The following is a 20,053-nucleotide window of genomic DNA, read 5'->3' as shown; positions in this document are numbered from 1 at the left end:
ACTAGTCGCACCATATGCTTCAGTGCAGGTATGCATAAGGAGCTGGCTTTCAGTGTTGTTTTCAGATTGTGTTTCAAACAGTTCTGGAATAATTTTCTCTAGTACTCAATGTTGGGACCATAGTTACGCTTGGAACTATTGTTAAATAATGATGGAAGCTAGCACCGCATCGCTGCACTCCTTAACGCAGGCAGGCGTAAGGTGCTGGCTTTTGTCTTAGTAAATCTTATCGAGCTTACACTGTACATTTGAATTTAAGATTACAAAAAAAAAAGATTTAGGCAATATCTGATAAGCGGCCTCTTTCTAAGGGTTGCTCTGGGATTCAGTTGTAAGTTGTGGAGAATCTCTGCCCGCCAGGCTACACGTTCGTGATCACGTTCAGCTCGGCTACGACGGGATATGCATTATCGACGGAGGCGATGATCACAAAATTCTATTCCTGGACTCGCCGCTACGATTTAGCGCTATGTTTTTGGTATCGCCTAAAACCGTAGCGTTGTGTATCTCCCTACTCATTTCTGATTTCAAGAAAATCTGCCCACTGGCAATCTCCCTACTGATCTCTGGTATTATGAATAAAGTAGATCGAGTTATATGTTCTATCCTGTATTTTTGATTATAGAAATGGGAAGTAGAAGTGTATAGGAATCCATTAAAAATACCATCATGCGTGTAACTTCATATGTTAATGTTTTATTAACTTATTTTCACATACAATAGTATTATGCGTGAACGATCAAACATTGTATAAACAAAATTTACAAAATAAAGTATAAGTCTTTACAGCTAAAAGCTACTAGTAGTAGTAGATCACATAGCTTCATACTTTTTTCTCAGGGCTGGTGACATCCGCAGCGCCCAGTCTATTTCTTTACCTTTACGTTCTATCTTTTATGTATGTATATAAATATTATGCCAAATATTAAATAAGGTAGCTTCGCTAATTTACCTATTATAGGGAATCAGGGTCAGGGAAACTTTTCATAGTACAATAGTATGATACACTCATTTAGATTTAACGTTCTATCTGTAAATATAAAATTATCATCTCTTATTATTATACCACTGATAGTTGGTATCATATGTATAAGGGGTTGTTATCTTTATCATATATATATTTTACACTAAAGTGCATTCGTCACGTTCCCATTATTACTAAGTAAAGCAATCACTGTAAAATACGCACACGCTACGAGTAACCTGTGTCATATTGTTACATCATATTTTTCCAAAGAAAACTCTTCTTTCCAGTACATACTCGGACATGACTCTTTCAAAATCCGTGACACCCCACGTATCTCACATCCTATTTGAAATCCCTTTACAATATATGCCTGAAATAAAAACCGAGTTAAAATATGAGAAAGTAACGCGCACACATCCAACACTTTCTTTTATTACTTTTCACCCGTCAACTTCAGCCGTTGAAAATTCACCTATGATTTTACTCTCGTTATCAAACACCCAAATTACCCCGTAATTCGAATAATCCTACTTACATTAGTACCTCCTTGAGATTAGGGCAATATCGCGGAAACGTATAGTACGTCATCTTGTTATTAGTAATACAATTATACAATTGTACAGGCAAATGTTTTTTCGTTTAGTTCACACTATGGGCTGACTCCTATCAGATATACGTTTGTGGTACTAAGTCTTGAATTTGAATATGAAAATTTTGTTAGGTTAGGTTAGTGCCCTTTTGAATTCCATTATTCAAGCTTTCTCACGTTTTTGTTTTTTTCTTTTTCTTTCTTTTTTTTTTTAATACACGCTTCCACTTTCGTATATGCTTTGGGAGTACTGTGGTCCGGTGCCCGTTATCACACAATCATAGATACATTTGTTTCCGGCGAACATTTCCCTTTTGCTGGTGAATTACCTGGCATAAATACTAAATAATACATCGACGGTAATCGTACAATGTGGCTATTCGGTAATTGCGTATGTACTTTATTTACAGTACGGAAAATATACATAGGTAACGTTACTACAGTATATACTCGAATTTAAGACGTTTGATTCTGGCGTAGCTGTCACTGAGGTACATGTTTTTACTGATTATTTAGTTCTCTTCTGTTTTATTTTTTGTTTGCTTGCATCAAGCAAAGAAAAAAATGAAAGCGCGTGTAAAATCATTTTGAAACTCATCGATACCTCTGCCTACGATTCTCTGCTATTTAGAAATGTTGGTTTTTAAAGAAAAAAATAGATTTTACAGGTATTCTTTAATTTCTATGCTTCTATCGAAAGTCATTGTTTTCGTTTTGCATGTTTCGTTCTTTTTTTTTTAATAGTACAAATCTGTTGGGAACTTTTCGTTTTGTAATTAGCAAATCGAAAATGTAATTACTGAATTTCGAAATGCCTCTAAACACGCGTTGGCGTTGCCATTGATATGTGAACTTTTTTGTAATACAGAGAGAAGCAGAGAGGCCAACGGTCGTATAAAAAAAGATCCCTACATGCGTACGTACGTAACAAATACGTATTCACATGGTCGATTACGTTTGTTCTTAGCAGCGTAATTGAAAAATTATACGGAAAATAATAACTCGTGGCTCGCTGTTGAAAGTCTTGCTGGTTGCGAGCTTTTGATTTTTTTTTCATATAGGTATAGCTAAAGTATACAACGTCACACGATTTATTAAACCAGCCGCGTGGACGCTTTATGAAATCTTTATGAACCCGTTTTGCACTTCTTTTATAGTGTATAGCCAGTGCAGCTAATGCGACAGTCATTGGCAGAACGATGCTCGATTCAAGAATCATGTCTAAGCTGATGACGTATCATGAATCGAAAATCGTTATTTTTCCATCTTGTATCGCGTGACTCTTTTGATACTTGTATCTCCTTTATTGTCTTTCGTGCGTTGATATAAACCAAGGTGCTAAAAACACCCGTTAATCAATGAAAAGTTCCATGGAGATAACACGAATTATTTACTAGACACGGGGCAAGTGGGACTGCCCTGTATTAATAAATTATAAAATTAAATTGTAAGGTCACGGTCCGGTTATTTTGAAAAACTTCTATCTCACAATTTTCGAAATTTATTTAACGACAGCCTTCTCATTCTTACGTCCTGCAGAAATATTTTGTGGTCGTTCTATGGAATATCGAAGGAAGCGAATAGTTTGCTTGATTGTTTCGTATTTAACAATTAATCGTCACGTACAATTGTCGAGGACGTGGGTGGAATTAGAATTTTTAAGAAATTATATTAAGCTTACATACTTTTTCTTTTCCCACGAAATATTTGGCTACAAGAACGAGCCATGGGTCCTTTCTGTTTTTAATATTATCAAAATGTACTTCGGTACGTATGGCCTAAAATTATTCAAAATTTTACTCATTGCCGAAGTTTCAATGTTCACAAATTTTTTCGTACATTTTCATAAGTACACGCGTTAATGAACAATCGAAAACAAACCGTGCTAATTCTCATATCCCAATACGCATACTCGTGGAAAACAATATTCGGTAGTAAACAAAGTCAGAAAATTTATAAATCTGACAGAATCGTAATACAGCTGTACATTGGTTCTTCGACAAAATTGATATATGTATTATAGTATGTAAACTTGTAAAAAAAAATTTTATTTTCATTCATCCCCATGAAATAGGTACTCCCGGTCGATATTTTGACAAAAATATTATTTCACAACTATTGTAATACGTATCCTACGTACAATGTAGTGTAATGCGTATATTTACACATATTTTACGAATGATTATGCGTGAAGGGGTTATCAATCAATTATTTGCATCTCCACTGTCTAGGATCTTTCGCAAACACGACATTGTTGACGCACAATGCAAAAATAAAATCGGCAAAAGATAAAGAAATTTTTCAAAAATCTCTATTATCGTCTCAACGCCCTGCGCACTGTACGATCTGTATGATTTAACCCGATTATGCGCGTATTTGTGCACGTTATAAACAATGTACAAGACTACCGACGGTGGAAAAATCGTAAGAGGAAGGACTCTCGCTGCGTGAAAAAAGTCTATATGGAACTTGGTCGCCATTTATCAGGATGCTAATATCACCGTGTGTACCTTCCACACTCGTTAACCGATAATTTATGTTTCGCGTTCGTATCAAGTCGCCGTGAGTATTCTCTTTTATTTATTCTCCATTATGCAAAAAGAAAACGGAATTCTCTCACTTATAAACACCATCAGGCGAAAAAACTATGTACAATAATTCAATTGCGTTATCACAAAACGCGTTACATACAAATTCTATTGTATATTTATAATTATATTTATATATATTTGCATATCTGTATTTATATATATATTTAATCATTATATATATATATATATAAATAGTTATTATAGGTGTACTGTGTACCATCTTTCGTGCACCATGTAACGTAACACGATCGATAAAGTCAAAAATTGATCGACGCTACGTTTTATCACCGATTCGATTTACGTTCGGTTTTCGCCGTTTCGCTTCTCTTAGAGAGTCTCTTGGTTTCTGATCTGGTGCTTCCAGTAGATTTGGATGTGATGCTCGTCGTAGTCCTAGACGATGAGTTTCTCGTCGTACCTGTCGCAGCAGCCTGTCCGTTGCATTTCTCCGTGGCGATTCTGGCGGCCGATTGAGATTCGCTCATTCTGTCCAGCTCGGCCATCGCCTCTTGTATAGCGTTCTCCAATTGCATATTTAATTTACGACTTCTAGAAGATAGGATAACAAAAATTACAGTGTCATTAATTAATGGTATTATGGCGCGCTCATTTGGAGCACAAATTTCACGGCAGTAAGTATGCTGATCGTGATTACCATAGAGGCTAATTGCGAGACACAGATACTAAAAGGACTCTACTACATTCACGATATCTAATATTTCTTTGATTTCTAACTAGTAAAAAGGCACATATATATAGATGGAATAGAACGCTTAGTTGTTTACTGCTTACAGAAATGTATATCAATCCAGGGACGGTACGTGCTGCGATTCAGGAAATTTCATCAATTCTTCTACTTTTATCGTTAACATGCAAATAAGCCGTCGACGAGACTATTGATACATTCGCCGATTTATAAAGGCTATTTCGTATTAGGGCAAAGCCACCGGAAGCAGAGTCAAGGTTTCATTGTTTCCCTACGTTCTGACTTCGATTTGGGAGTAAAAGCACAAGGAAAACTTTTCTTTGGTCCGATTCACATCGCTGTGGTACAAGGCAGCTTTTATTATTGCGTTTAATATAAAAGTCGATCGATCAAACACGTTAAAAAGACAGACGAACAAGACCCGAGCTAAATATGAATGACAATTCCCATTTTAGAATCGCAACGTCGCACAAGTCCCTTATAGACACAAATGGATAATTGGCTGTTAGTTTGCTAATAAATGCTATACGTATCCAATAATACTATCAATCAATTTTTGATTAGTATATTTATTTTGCAGCCATAAAACGCAAGAAAAAGTTATTTCCCGTTTCCTACATGAATAATCTATCCTTTGAGCTAATTGCTCTAAAATTCTTGTTTTTCATAAAAAAAAAAATTTCGTAACGCTGTAAAAACTCTGATAGACTTCAATTAGAATTTTTCCTGTTATAGCAGTTATCGAGATGTAAAACAAGCGGCAATTCATAAATTTATCCCCAATTGGGTAGCGACTCACTTCCTAAACTTTTTTCGGGCACGGTGGTGTGCCTCGAGACCGTCGGAGAGGGACTTGAGTGTCTTGGCATCGACCTGGGTGAGACCGCGACCGCCCCCATACCAACGCACCCAGACGGTCAAGCTGCCCGGGGGACCCAGAGACTCGACTTTGCCTGGCCAGGCCGGATTACCCCGAGCTGCGCCCCACACTAGTTCACCGACTTCGAGTTTCCACGAGTTTCCGGCATCAGATTGATCCTCGGATACTGGGAGCCCAAAGAAGGAACGTTTCAAGGGTGTCCTGGTAATTGGGCATTGCCTTTGGAAGCGACACGTTGCGTATTTTATTTCGTATAATTCGCTTGATCGTTACTTTTATTTTTGGTTTCGCTCATTAGGCAAGAATACATATTTTCCATTGTTTACGAAGGGATGCGCAAAGTGTCGCCTCGAAATTTCTTTAATACTGCCACCCCTAGCCCTCTTATCGGTCACCTCTCCATCTTGTTTGTGTGCTATTGCAATCAAATGAATTTTTGTGCATTGTCATTTGTTAGATATTGCTGCTGACTTAATATGATTTTTGCAATTGCTGTAAAGGCAATGTCGGCGTATTATATGTATATGACGATTGAAGGTATCTTGTACCTTGGATGATTCCCTGATTGCGTGTAAACGTTGCGCGACAATTATCCAAGAATTGCAAATTTTTTCTACAAATAAGAAAACTATTTATCAAAATTCGACAAGGTAAATCATTCCGTTACGTCGAACGTTCAGCACGCACGATCAGGGAAGTTCCGATGATGCTCTCTGGGATTATGTACATGCGGATCGAAACACGGGATTTTTATGTACAACAAAAATATGGTAACATGTGTGAGCCACGCCCTCTTTTTTTGTTCAAATGAACTAATGATTTAAAGCGGTCGCACCTTGGCCACGTTTATATTCATTTATTCCAATGCTCTGTTCGTATGTATGAAGTGTATCAAATGGGAACATGATATTAACAAATCTGACAGCCAATTAGTAAACGCAACAAAACATCTAGAATCCATTGTAGAAATATGTTACAATTGTTATTATTCGACGACAAGCAATACTACTTAATGGAACGTGAACAAATTTTTAGTACTATGTTACTTACCTGTGTCGAATTAATTTTTTATACAATTGCGTCAACGACGACCTTCATTCACTTCCAGTTTAATGATTGCTCTTGTTTTTTCCATAGCAACAGATATGCTCGGTATTGTTAACAGTTTAATAAAGATTTGAGCACTTGCCGAACGTTAATTCCGTACGAGATAATATACCTGAGTCTTAATAATTGTATACAGCATCCATTAAAAGCGCAAATTAACAGTAACAAAGCCATTGTCAAAGCTATTATGTAAAGAGTGAGTGCGAATGATACATGCAACTAAGGACAAGCTACTTGCATGCATAATAAAAATTTGAATAAGTTCGCAAGGCGTTCAAGTAAACGCAAGTGAATACGTAATGCACTGTTTCAACAGTTTGTACATAACATGCAAGAGAAACGTTACAGATATCAGCGTTACTTATTCACAAGACTTTACCTATTACCTACGACACAAGATAGTACGGTGCACTTACATATCTGACTATACCACCCTAGCAATACTTCGGTAAATTGTAATAAGACAACAGAAACAATGTACAATCTAATTACTACTAAATAATATCAAATATACTACAAATTCCTATTACAAAATATCGAAGTGCATCTAAATAAAAAGCATTTTGGTCATCGAGTTACTATATGAGATTTTTCATATTTTTTTGTCTTGTAATTTAAAGAAAGAAAAATGCTTTTTACCAATTTGCAAGTAACCCTTAAGCAGGCGAATTGATATTAACAATTATGTCTATAAATACAATACGATACTGACCATCCTGGTCTTCATGCAGGGTCGAATGCATGGAATGGATGGAGTCCAGCTTTCGCTTGATCCCCCGGCCGAGGGCATGATCCCTGCCCTCGTACCTCACCGAGCTCACCACACCCTCGGCTTGCTTCAACGTCTCTGACGTATAGATCTGTCAAATACAACTCGATCAGCTCAGGCACACAAGCCTACCAACCACATGCTAATATCGCTTGAGCGTATCTCATCCGAATGGCGTTCGCGATTGTGTACCGTTCCATCGGAAATTGCAAAGCGCGATATTACGGGTGGCAGATTAAACGATAGAAGGGAAATAAATAAAAAATACAAAATCAAAGAGATCACACGAGTGTACAGTAGAAATGCCGATAGGAGATTGTTTGAACGCGCGTTGCAATATTTCCGAGAAATTCTACGTGTAATTGAGATTTTTTTTTAGTTAAAGATTTTTTAAATTTCGTCATTCATAGTTACATGCAACTTGATTATAAATACCAAAAATAAAGAAACAAAAGGAGCAAAAAGACAAACTGCAATTATACGCATGCCAATCGGAAGGTTCTTTTTTTCTCGATCGTTAAGTAATTATTATCACGAAGATAATCTTTAGCACGGATTTATTTCGTCATTATAAAAACGAGGTTTTCTGGACTTCCGTAACACTCAATTAATGATACAATTACATATTGCGATTTACGTTAAATAATAATACTAAACGTATTAGATAAATGTTCGGCTCCATGTCGAAAGTGTAAAAATAATTTTTAAATACAAACTAATTACAAAAACTTAATGTTACTCGCTCGTAAAACGTTAACGGCGCGTATTCAATTGTAACCGATAACAGCGAGGTTATACATAGCCTCTAATATCAATATACAATTCGTTTCCATTCAATCGGAGAGAACGCTTTTCAATTCTAATCATCCGACGATGAGTCACTATCATCGCCATCAGTGACTTGCTCCGCGTATGCGTATTCATTGTATACGTAAGGATTAACATATGGTTGTTTATTGGGCTGATAATTCACGACAGCAACGCCATTGGTATCGTGCCTATAGTTATATAAGTGAGGATAAAGTCCCGGTGCAGACATGCCAACACTCATTACTTTTTGATTAGCAATATCTTGTGAAAAATAAGCAACATCATTGTTTTCTGGTTCTACAAATTTTTGTTCGCTATAGGAACTTTCGTGTGGATGCTCTACAACATGTTGTAGTACCTCAGGAATATTTTCGTCGCAAGAGTGCATCGCTACTCTATGACTATGGGGCACAGAGGTATAATGCGCATGATCCGGTACCAAGGTTTGCTGTCGATAAACATTCTCCCCAGGAACAAAATGATTATGGTAAAGAACAGGCTGATAATGATTATGTCCCATGATCTGCGAGGCATTTGCATCGCTCTCGGTGAGAGAAACGTCCGTAATTTCTTTACTAATATTAAGCTGTTTATCCGTCGGCGAATGATCCATTGTGTCTGAATAAATGGAATGATTTGGTGATGATGTGTCCATATGCTCCTGTGAGTCAGCGTATGTGTTTTCTGGGTGTGTCGTATCGGCTGGCTGATGCATGTCTGTTTGAGTTAGATGATGGATGCCTTGCTCTATGTTGGTACCAACCTGGATCCCAGTTGTGACAGTAGATTCGACGTAAGTCTTTCCGCGGATAGCCGGTTGTCCAAGTGCTAACTCCTTGGCGGTTATCCCATGGATTCGCCAATCCTCAGCCGTCACTTGAGCCTCGCCCGAGTCTGGCTCGCTGCTTGAGACGCAATGAACCATCGGCTGTAAATCAGAAATGTGTATAGGAGATAGTTTTGAAATGGATTCCAAGATCTTAGAAAATTGCAGTAACTTTACCGTCGAGGACGAATGATGTCTGGCGGTTATCGAGGGTGCCGGTGAGGCAGCTCCATGGGTAGTAGTATCCACTGCAGGACTATTAGATCGTTGACTGTTACCAGGACTGAGAGTAGTTGTGTCCGGTGGTGAACCTTGCCTCATCAATGTGGATTGAGCCACATTTGCCTGATTGCCAGCCGTCTGGGTAGACACAGAATGTCTGACCATCAAGGGACTATGCTGCCCAGTTTGCTGAGATGTCTTCTCGACAACGGTGGTACTACTGCTTGCTAGGAGGTACTGTTGTTGCTCAACATTTTGCTCGGATGATGGGGAATTAACACTACTCTTTGGAGACGAAGGTGACTTCCCTTGGATCATACCACTGCTCAGGATGTAGGATTGATTGTGATCGAGATTCAAAGTGGGATCTACACGATTTCCATTATTTGAAGCAGCCGATTGAAAGTTTGGTATCTGATTATTTGACACCATCGTGGTCTGTTGTTGTACAATCGTTGTATTCTGCTGAACGAATGTTGTGTTCTGTTGATTTGAAGCAGTGGAGACTGCAATGTTCTGTGTAGTGGCACAGGGTACCATCAACGTCTGGCCATTCATCTGAATGAACTCTTGTTGGCCTTGAATATTTTGTGGACGTACCTGACTGGTATTGAAGGTTACCTGTTGATTGGGACTGACGTTCGCTACTATTGGACTCAACTGATTGCCAAATGAGGTTGTACCATTCACGAGAAATTGACCACTGTTTGGCGAGAGGAACTGAGCTCCAGGACTGTGTTGTTGAATTATTTTTCCACCGGTTGTCTGGGGTGCACGGATGACCATGCCTGCTGGTCCAGCAGCCAAAATACTCTGACTTGGGCTGAATATACCACTGTGACTCTGAACTGGCGTCAATACGTTCTGACCATTAACATTCTGTATCTGCAGTTGCATTCCAATGTTGCCCGTATCTTGCAAAAGGGTTGCTGTACCGTCTGCTGACATCACCATGCTACCTATTCCAGGTACGATGAATTGCTGAATAGTGGGGAAGTTCTGTACCATTCCAGTGGTACCATTTAACAAATTAACAGGCTGCAGTAGATTTATCTGTTGTGTAGGTTGAGAATTTGTGATGATTTGTTGAGCATTGAACTGCGTGGACGTTGCACCGGTCTGACCATTCATAACCAGTTGAGCAGGTGCTCCACCCTTTCCAGGAACAATCGTCAGCGCTTGAAGCATTGGTCCGCCAAGACTTTGCGTCTGAAAATTCTGCTGAGCGAAATTCGATTGAGACTGCATAAGCATCCCAGTGTTCTGTTGAGAGGAAGCAATGTGGAGCATCGACGCCACTGTTTGAGAATTGCTCTTCCGCTTTTTATACGCCTTCTTCTTATTTACGCCAGATTCTGGAGATAATAACGCAGGCTGCCGGTTCACTATATTCGAATTCGTATTAACGTTTCTAGTCACGTCTTGGTTCGCGTCCAAAATCGATTGGGCATTTTGTATGACGTTACCAGTCGCCACTGTGAGATGAGGTATCTGAACGTTTTGGCTAATACCATCCATGGTCATAACGCCAGGCTGAATAAGCACAGGAGTTTGAATGGTGTTTACCAAAACTGTTGGTTGTCCGATTACTTGCTGCGCCACACCAACTGCTGGAATAACCTGACTAACAGCCCCGGTCACACTGGTAACCATAGGTGAAACAGAAAGGGGTGGCATGGAACTGGCATTTGAAATAATTTTCGGCGGTGGAGGTGCCATCACCCCGCTGATCCCCGAGCCAGTGCTAGCCATTATTAGCTGACCACCGCTAGATACCAAAATATGTCCAGGTGGTAATCCAGATCCTGACGAATGTTTCAATATTCCACCAGACGTTATAACGTTATGAACCTGAACATTCGACTGATGATGTTGCTGATGATGCGCATGAGGATGAGCTGGTGAGCTAGAACTCGCCTGTGGTACTTGTATGCTACTCACTACACTTTGGACCATTTCGAGAGGCGATTTGGACACGCTCATCGTTGACGATTGGCTATGAGTAATGGGTGATGAGCTGGCATGATGCATGGTGTTGGTTGTACAGGGTACGCTCGTAGACACGGTTGATTGCGTTTGGAGATGAGACTTGTTGGTAAGTATATTAGGTATAGCAGGATTTGGTATAACGGATGGTGTGTTTATAGAGACAGTCGCTGTATTAGTTCTTCCAGCCAATACGGAGGTGATTGTGTTGCTACTGACAGTATGACCACTAGCCATAGTTGTAATGACTGATGACGGTCTACTGTACGATATCAATGGTACTCTGGACACAGCATTTATAGTGTGTGGATGAGGCTGATAGCCTTCTAGATTAGATTGCCGACCATTAGTATTTCTCTTTGAATGTCCATTTCCATTTTCATTCTCTATTATTTGTGCAGAGGAAACTACAATCTGCGAAGGAGAAGTACTTGGGGGTAAACTGCTTGAGGGTGTTGTCGTAGGACATGGTGGCGGTGTTGCCGCCGGTTGCTCAGAACCATTGCCACTCATGGAGGATTGTGAGGGTTGTTGACTCTGCGGTGTCAATGGTTGAGGAGGTATCTGTCCTGACGTAGGATGAGAATGAGGCGTAGGTGGTTGGGAGTAACTATGCGGCGTCGAAGGCTGCGAAGAGATCATACTCTGCGGCGTTGCTGGTTGCGAAATCCCGGAAGTCGAGGAAGCTGGTGTATCTGAATTCGCTGGACTATTCGTACCCACTGGAGAACCATGACTTGTGCTCACGGTACCGCCCTGAATTGGCCTTGAGTCAATTTGTTGACTCGTTGGGAACCTCTCGCCGAAGGTAGACGAGGTAACGGGATCATCACGCTGATCGGAATGCGTCGAGTACTGCCTGTGCATCTGGTGCTTGTACTGATCCTGGATGTAGGACTGCGTATCGACACTGGAGACGCAACCCTGGCAAGGACTGTGCTCGGGAAGGGTTACGCTGTTAGCCGAAGTCGGTGTCATACTACTGTGAACCACCACAGGAGAAGTTGCGTGATTCTTGACCGAATTCGTAACGGAGGTATTAGTTGGGTTCGCGATAGAGGAAGGCTTTGGTTGTGGAAGATAAACGTTATTAGGCACGTGGACGCCATGTGTTGTCTGAGAGACTTTCGAGCTATTTAGAATAGTGACCTGCGAACTGCTGACCCCCGTCTGCCTTGATATCGTGCTATTTAGAAGAGCAGTCTGCTGTGCAAGATACCCACTCGGATCTTCAAGGAAGGATGGACTGGTATTACTGACAGTAGAGCCAATATGATTACTGGACTGATTCTTCTCATTGAATTCATCACCAGGACTCAATATCGACTGATCGAGGCCATTATTTCTTATCTCCACCATACTGTGTTGCCTTTGTTTCTTAACCATGACCTTACTCGTTTTAGCTTTTTTCCTAGCCACTTCGTCTGTCCAGGCAGAGGCTGGTGGAATGTGATGATGCAGAGGTGGTACCCGATCAAAGGTATTGCAAGTGATGCTCTGCATGGTCACCGGAGGAGATTGATGCGATGCCGCAATCGTTCTAGTCTGCTGCCACGGCGGAGCTCTTGCATTAAAATGCATATTACCAGGCTGCCCATTTGGTCCCATTCCAGGCTGAGCATCTACAGTGTGATTACTGTTCGGACTACGACCTAAATGACTCACCGGAGTGTACTGTTGGTGCCCGAGCTTCGTTTCCAAATTCGGCGCTTTTGTGGGATCGAAATTTCTCACAGGATATTGCATTTGATGCTGAGTGTATATTCGCTGCATGTTGTCGTGCGAATTATTCGGCAAATTTCCATTTTGTATTACATGATGTCGTTGCATTGTATGATTGTGCTGGTGCAATTGTTGCTGTTGTTGATGTTGCAGCTGCTTGGTATTCAGATCCTCTTCACCGATGGACGGTGTACGATTCTGTCTATTTGGAACGTCGGCAGGATTTATTCCAGCCATTACAGATACACCATTCGAGTGTTGCATAACATCCATAGTGTGCTGAGCTATAGCTTGATTAGGATACTGTGTCTGAGCGCATGACTGAGAAATCTGTTGCTGCTGCTGTTGCTGTTGTATTTGCATCTGAAAGTGCTCGGGTTTTTGGGTTTGCATAATATGCTGATTCGATTGTTGCTGGTGTTGCATCTGCTGCATCTGATGTTGATGAAGTTGGTGCAGTTGAGGATGAATAGAGGGTTGCGAAGAATTTTGCATAGGTGGCATGTGATGTACAAATGATTCGGTTGGATGTTGCGAGTTATAATTTGCGGATATTTGTTGCTCAGACTCTTGGCCCACGTGCTGTTGTTGTTGCTGTTGCAGATTCATATTGTGCTTTTGAATCTGTTGAAGGTGAAGTTGTTGTTGCATTTGCTGCTGTTGATTTATATGCGGTTGCTGCTGTTGCATCATGTGCAGGGACTGTTGATTCAGTTGATTCAAATAGGGCGATGCCTGTTGTTGCGTCATCTGATTAGTCACTACGTTTGGATGCTGCTCCTGTTGTTGCTGCTGTTGATGCTGTTGATGTAAGATCTGCATATGCTGCATCTGCTGGTGATGTAGCAGCTGCTGCTGCTGCTGCTGTTGTTGGTGTTGCTGCTGTTGGGATATGTGTTGTTGCATTAGCTGCTGTTGTTGTTGCTGCTGCTGTTGTAATATTAGTTGCTGGTGTTGCTGCTGAAGTAGCTGCTGTTGCTGCTGAGTCATGTTGCTAAGATTTGTACCCTGCTGATTCATGATCAACGGATTTCCCATTACCATCCCAGTCATGTTATGCTGACCCAACCTGTGCTGGGCATTTCGTCCAACGACCCCGTTACTCTCGTGACTCTGCGAGGGAGAATTCAGAGACTGGTGATTGATCTGTTGGCTGTTTTGCTGGACTTGCAAATTCGGGATGGCGATCGGCCAAACCTGGAATAGACAAAGTTTTCCGCTTAGAAATCGCCAGCAACTCGAAACAACAACAAGAACAACACAAAAGCAATAATAGTTCGTCTTACCTGAGGTCCGTTCGATATTGGGGAACCTTGAACTCCAGTGGCTGCAGCTGCTGCGAGGGCTCGTTCTCGCTGGGCAAGAAGTTGAGAAACCGAAACACCAGAATAGAGACCACCTACACTTGCCAGCTTCCTCTTCTTCTTCTTATTGAGGCCGTCTGCGAGTGAAAACGGAAGTATGGTTAGAACATTTACAGGAAATTATGTAAGAGTATGATATCGCGTGCGACTAGAGGGGCGAGTAGGATGACTTCTAAGGAAAGCCGCGTTGTGTGTCGGAAAAATGAAGTCTTAAAGGTGCCCGAGAGCACCTTTTTGTAGCATGCCATTCGGAAATACTTTGAACCGCAAACATCCGCATGAAAGAATGGCTCTGTCACGCTTAGGTCCGATGAAACTTTAGCGCCGTTCCTACATAAATTAATTTCATATTCCAGCCCGACAACTTGCAATTATAAAGTTTTATGACGCTCAAAGCCGAGAAAATGGAAATAACGTTTTACTCTCCCCTTCTATCGTATCCTCACTTGGCTGCTTCACTCTTCACTCCTTATTCAAACAGCGTAAAAGCTGTTTAGCTCCCCTAGATATTCCATTTCAGATACCACCCTGTGCTAAGATTAAGTTCTTTTTCGCGTGACGGCTTCTAACTCTTCGGGTCTGACCACACCGAGGGTTTCAGTGATTTCGTAATCGTCCAAGATAATACCGACATAGAGCATAGAAGGTTTCCAAGCAGTCTTAGGATTAGTCCCGTACGTGCGGATCGCTGCCGGGATAATCATAATAGCATTTTATGGTTTTACACAAAGAATGTAATAGTGCATCACGCGAGAGGCAATTACCATGAATCAAGGGTAAGAAGTTCCTATATCTAACGAGTCGTTATCGGTTCGTGTAAAAAGTTTTATATAAAGAAAAATAGCCGTCGCGCTAATATACTAGTAATATTTTTTATGTTCACCTTCTCCTTCGCCCTCCCTATAACTCATTTGTCACATGCGTTTCTTTAGCCACCAAACGCGTTTAATCACAATTGCCATTTTTGCCCAGATAATATATTCCTCCAACGCATTCATCCCCTTGGAACTAGGATGATACTTGAAAATTCTAAAGACTGTGATAACAGTCGTCAACACCTCGAAATTGCCTTGATTTGCGAGGACCGGATAGAGAAGAGGGTAACCGAGGGATGGCTTTAACGGGGGTCTTTTATCTGTAAGCCTACAGCGGATAATTATTCTCTGGCGTGCGGCAACGTCGGAGTGTAGATAACTCAGAGAGGAGTAATGAATTTTCCTGGCTCTATCCACGACCCGTCCTCGCCTTTCTTGTTATCCGGCAACGACGCGCGTTAACCCGCTTTACAGCCAAACGAAGAATCGCCTGAAATCTTGCCAGCAATTTGTAAGACTTCACGGATCGGAATAAAAAATTCAAAGAAATCATGTCTCACCGTGGCCCAAATGAGTCAGTTGATTTTCACGCACAATAGGCAGCTTTAATTAAAATTTCTCAATTGCAATCAAAAATGTTTATATCTTTCCATTAAAGGGTCGTAAGGCAACGCTACAAATACCTATTGAACGATATACCATGCCGCGGAGTAAGATACATACAATAAAACAAGAAAACATCATCTGACAAGGATAAAAAAATTTTTTTTTTTTTGAAAAAATCTCTAAAGTCTAACAGTGGATCATCCCCGTGAACGCTGATGATTAACTGCACTACGCTTCACTAGATACCCACGTATAAAATAGTCGCGAGTCACTTACAAAGGGTACAGAGAAAGGAACACAGCTGATGATAAAACCGGATAAAAGACAATTCCATGATACGATAAACAATGAAAGGGATGAGGATTTCCGTCGAGGGTAGCGTGTCATATGGAAGATATGAAAACGCACCATCCGACGAGGATGAATAAACGTCCTCTGGATCTTCTGGAATGGTGAAATTGAAAGGCCGACGAACGACGGTCATGAAGTTGGCTGAGGAAGGTCTTTCGCCGATGAAGTAGTCGTAGAGACTGAAAGCTCGAGGATCAGAGTGCGCAAGCGCACAGAGCGCGCAGAGTACACGCGCAGGAATCAAAATCGGACAGTCGTGAAAGCACCACCGCAAGCTATCCCATTCTCCTACGTTTCTCCTTCATAAGGCTCAACGGTGCTTATATTCTCATACGAAATTAACCCTTATCAACGTGTCTCTACCAGCGCCGCCACCACCCCGCGCCCCAGCACCATCGTCGGGCGCAGCGCCTCTACCACCCTCAAACGTCACCACTACTGTTCCACGGTGTCGGTTGTGTCGGTTGGCGAATAGAGAGCTGATTCTTTCCTCCTCCCGGGACGTATTGATCGACCGAGCGATAAGAAGACACGAGCTGGCTGATTGGTCTCCTTCCAGGGATCGGCGAAGAGGGTAGAAAGGGGCTTGACGGCAGAAGGAAAAGAGGCGGTGGCGCGGGCAAGGGTTTCCAGCGAGATATACGTCGTATAATCCTGCCACCCTCCCTACTATAAAATAGAATATCGGCCGAGATAAATGGGTGCCGACAAAGGGATTCGGTAGCAACCGGTGTATATAAGAGGGACCCTTGACGTTTTTATGCCTTCAAACTTATCCGATATCGACGCAAATTTCTTGGTAAGAGGCGCGAGAATACGTCCGACCCCGCCGTGGAAAAATGAAATTTTCCGTCTCGACGATTGCCTCGAAGTCGAGGGCGTCCTTGGGAGAAGAAAAATCCTTTGCTTCAGATATTCCATCGATACTCCCTTCGCAATCGGAATAGTTAAGCACCCGTTCCAATTCCTGTGATTGCAAACAATTGGATTAGCTCGTTGCAACAGTTTTCAAGGTATTAAACTAGACTTCATAAAAGTCGGATAAACCTGACGAAATAATCCAGTGATCTTTATAATCCTAATATCGATACGTTTTTTTTTTCCCATGGGATAATACTTGCACGTTAGGCTCGCGTAACACGATAAGTCTGGGTAGTATTACATTTAACGAGCCGTCAGATCGCGCAAGATTGGCTCTGATAGCATTTACTGTAGGTAAAAAAAGGGGGGGGGGGGAGAAATCGCACCCTAGGGAATTCGTTTTATCAAAATTTTCGAGAAAGCCGCTCCGCAGCAGTTCCGAACGTAAACAATAAAGAACACTCAGCTCCTTTTTACTCCGCTCACGTTGGAAATACACATTGAGTGCGCAGTTCCCCCATGTCGACTGCAACCCCTGGTAGCCACCTACGCTTGTCGTTTTATATCACCGGAAAATTGGAATTGAAGCGACGCCGACGCTCTGGCCCAGAGCCTCGGAGTTTAAAGCGACCATATAAAGCCCTGTAAACAAGCTCACCAATGGCAACTTACATTCAGTATACCTATATACGTATATATTAACGTCCAAATAAAGTGAAATCAATGCTGAAAATGGGACTGGTTCTCGTTTTTCACCATTAGTATATATACGCAAGCATATAAGACATATACTGCACAATACAAGGTTTTAATTTTATTATTCTCAACGAAGCTTGCGAAATAAAGCGAAATATCCAAGCAGGGATTATGTCGTCGCATTAATTCGAAATCGTTTCACTTAGCCTGAGCCGATCCGAGCTATAGTTCCGGATTCCGGTGTGCCAGAGAAACTCTCAAGGGTCCGGATCGAATCTGCCGGATCGGTAAAACGAAGGAGTCGCTCGTTGCCTTCCCGCAGAGACGTTTGATGGAGACCGATATAGCTCAGTCATTAAATGCACTGAAGTCTAGATTGAATTAGCTTCGTTTAAGATAATTACCGGCGTTTAGCAATAACGTGAAATAACTACACCGTCGGGAGGCACTACAGAAAATGGTGGTAATTCCGCGAACCGGCTTGACTAGAGGGGTGCGCCTGTATTCCTGGTTACGACATTCCCCTGGTAGCAGAGGGTGTAACGCGGTGTTGATACTTGAACGATCTACCATATACTCCAAAGGCCTCTCATAGTCACGTAATTGAGCATGACTCATTACCCTAAGCGCATCGTAATCAACGTAACAGTCACTGTGTGACTAAAAAGTAATTATAAGAACTGTCCTACACTTTTTCATATCTCCTTAAACCCCTAACGTGACAAATGCACGAAGTCCTTTCCTTTAGGGCTGGTTCTCCCTTCAGCGACACAAAATTACGTTGGTGAATTCAAATAAAGGTGGATTCAGCGACGCAAAATTATGGCGAGCTGGTAGCAGCTCTGTTAGCCGAACCGCCATTATGCTCACGCAGTGGAGCAATTCAATCTGCAGTTATCACAGACGCCGATGGGCGACGCCGCGACGTAGAATGGCTCGAGGGGGGTGGCTGGAGGGGATGACGACGAAGAGGGTTGCTCGGGATACTCAAGGTTGGGTGAGAGAATCTGATGGCAGCAGGAGAAGGTTTCAGCAAAGAAGCCTGGATGAGGGTGTCGAGGTCCCTTGACTACCCTCTGCTCTCCTGTAATAACGTTATGATGCGATGAAAGTTTAATACCGCTCTCCCGGAAATTTAATATCCTTTTGTTCCACTTATTTTTCTTGGTTACCGAGCAGTTAAAATTACGGGTGATGGATAAGACCTGACATGGAAACGGCACCGTAACTTCACGAACGGGCTAATTAAGCTTAATCATGGAACTTCGCCGAAGATCCAATGAACCACCCCAACGAGGTATATATTACATGGCATAGCATTTTAAAAAAAAAACATCCCCCTACACGTTCAATATAAATTAAAAAAAAAGTTATCGTCGTATATTAATTTTGTTTATCGTACGGATACCCATTAATTGCACCGAGCATACAAAGTGCACAGTCGTATTAGTATTATCGCGGGCGACTAATTAACTGAATTAACGGAAGATCGATAGGACGGCCACGAACCATCAGTAATTAACACTCGAATAGACTGGAAGCTCGCAGATAGGACAGATCGTTTCGAATGAGAGAATGGTGTAGGATGATGCAGCAATAATAATTCAGAGTACCGATGCTGAGGCTTATCAGTTACGTCAGCGGGTATACGCTATCGACAGTGAATCATACTACTGGCCGATAGATACTCGAGTAACGGCAAATCCCATTGCGATGCGTGTACACAGATATTCAAGGGAGTTTATAATGACTGACTCGTAACAATGGTATTGCTTTGGACAATGACATAATTGACGAGTCGTCAATTTTGACGATTATTATACACACAGTGCAGTGAACATAATGGAGAATTACGTGGATCCTCTGCAGACTCGTGCATAATGCCATAGTAGCAAATTACAAAGAAAAAAAAAGGGCGACGGTTTCCACCCGCAACGGGTGGAAGATTTCCGACCCTCGTTCGTTTTATCTGCCGAATTTAAGATTATGGCAGCCTCCTTGGATTCCCGTCTGCGGCTCTGTATTGCTTCTCTCCTATCCTATGATATTGATAAAACGTTACTGCACCGCTTGCGGAATCGAAGACGTGGGCAACTTTTAAAGTGAGGGAGGGAGCAAGGCCAAGGGGCTTTTTCCGGCTGCCATTTGCGAGATTACATATACGGGCAATGGATACAGGGGGGAC

At 41.7% G+C, this 20,053-nt stretch overlaps 1 protein-coding gene across 7 annotated transcripts in view; it reads right to left on the bottom strand.

Annotated features, from left to right (window-relative positions):
• Positions 1-670: 670 nt before the first annotated feature.
• Positions 671-20,053, bottom strand: part of LOC107272946 (mucin-17) — a 172,351-nt gene continuing 152,968 nt past the window's right edge. For 3 of the 7 annotated variants that reach the window (XM_015750644.2, XM_025090265.1, XM_015750649.2), the window contains 6 exons: positions 14,462-14,616; positions 9,423-14,372; positions 9,183-9,347; positions 7,553-7,700; positions 5,653-5,899; positions 671-4,696 (listed from right to left, as the gene is read on the bottom strand). In XM_015750644.2, the coding sequence (XP_015606130.1) occupies positions 4,432-4,696; positions 5,653-5,899; positions 7,553-7,700; positions 9,183-9,347; positions 9,423-14,372; positions 14,462-14,616 (5,930 nt within the window). In that variant the 3' untranslated portion in view covers positions 671-4,431. The other 4 variants (XM_015750645.2, XM_025090266.1, XM_015750647.2 and 1 more) reach the window with 4 other exon arrangements.

This window comes from Cephus cinctus, unplaced genomic scaffold (genome assembly GCF_000341935.2).
Source record: "Cephus cinctus unplaced genomic scaffold, Ccin1 Ccin1_scaffold1333, whole genome shotgun sequence".
Lineage (NCBI taxonomy): Eukaryota > Metazoa > Arthropoda > Insecta > Hymenoptera > Cephidae > Cephus > Cephus cinctus.
Note: the sequence above shows the minus strand (reverse complement) of the source record. Positions and strands in the feature narration are given on the sequence as shown.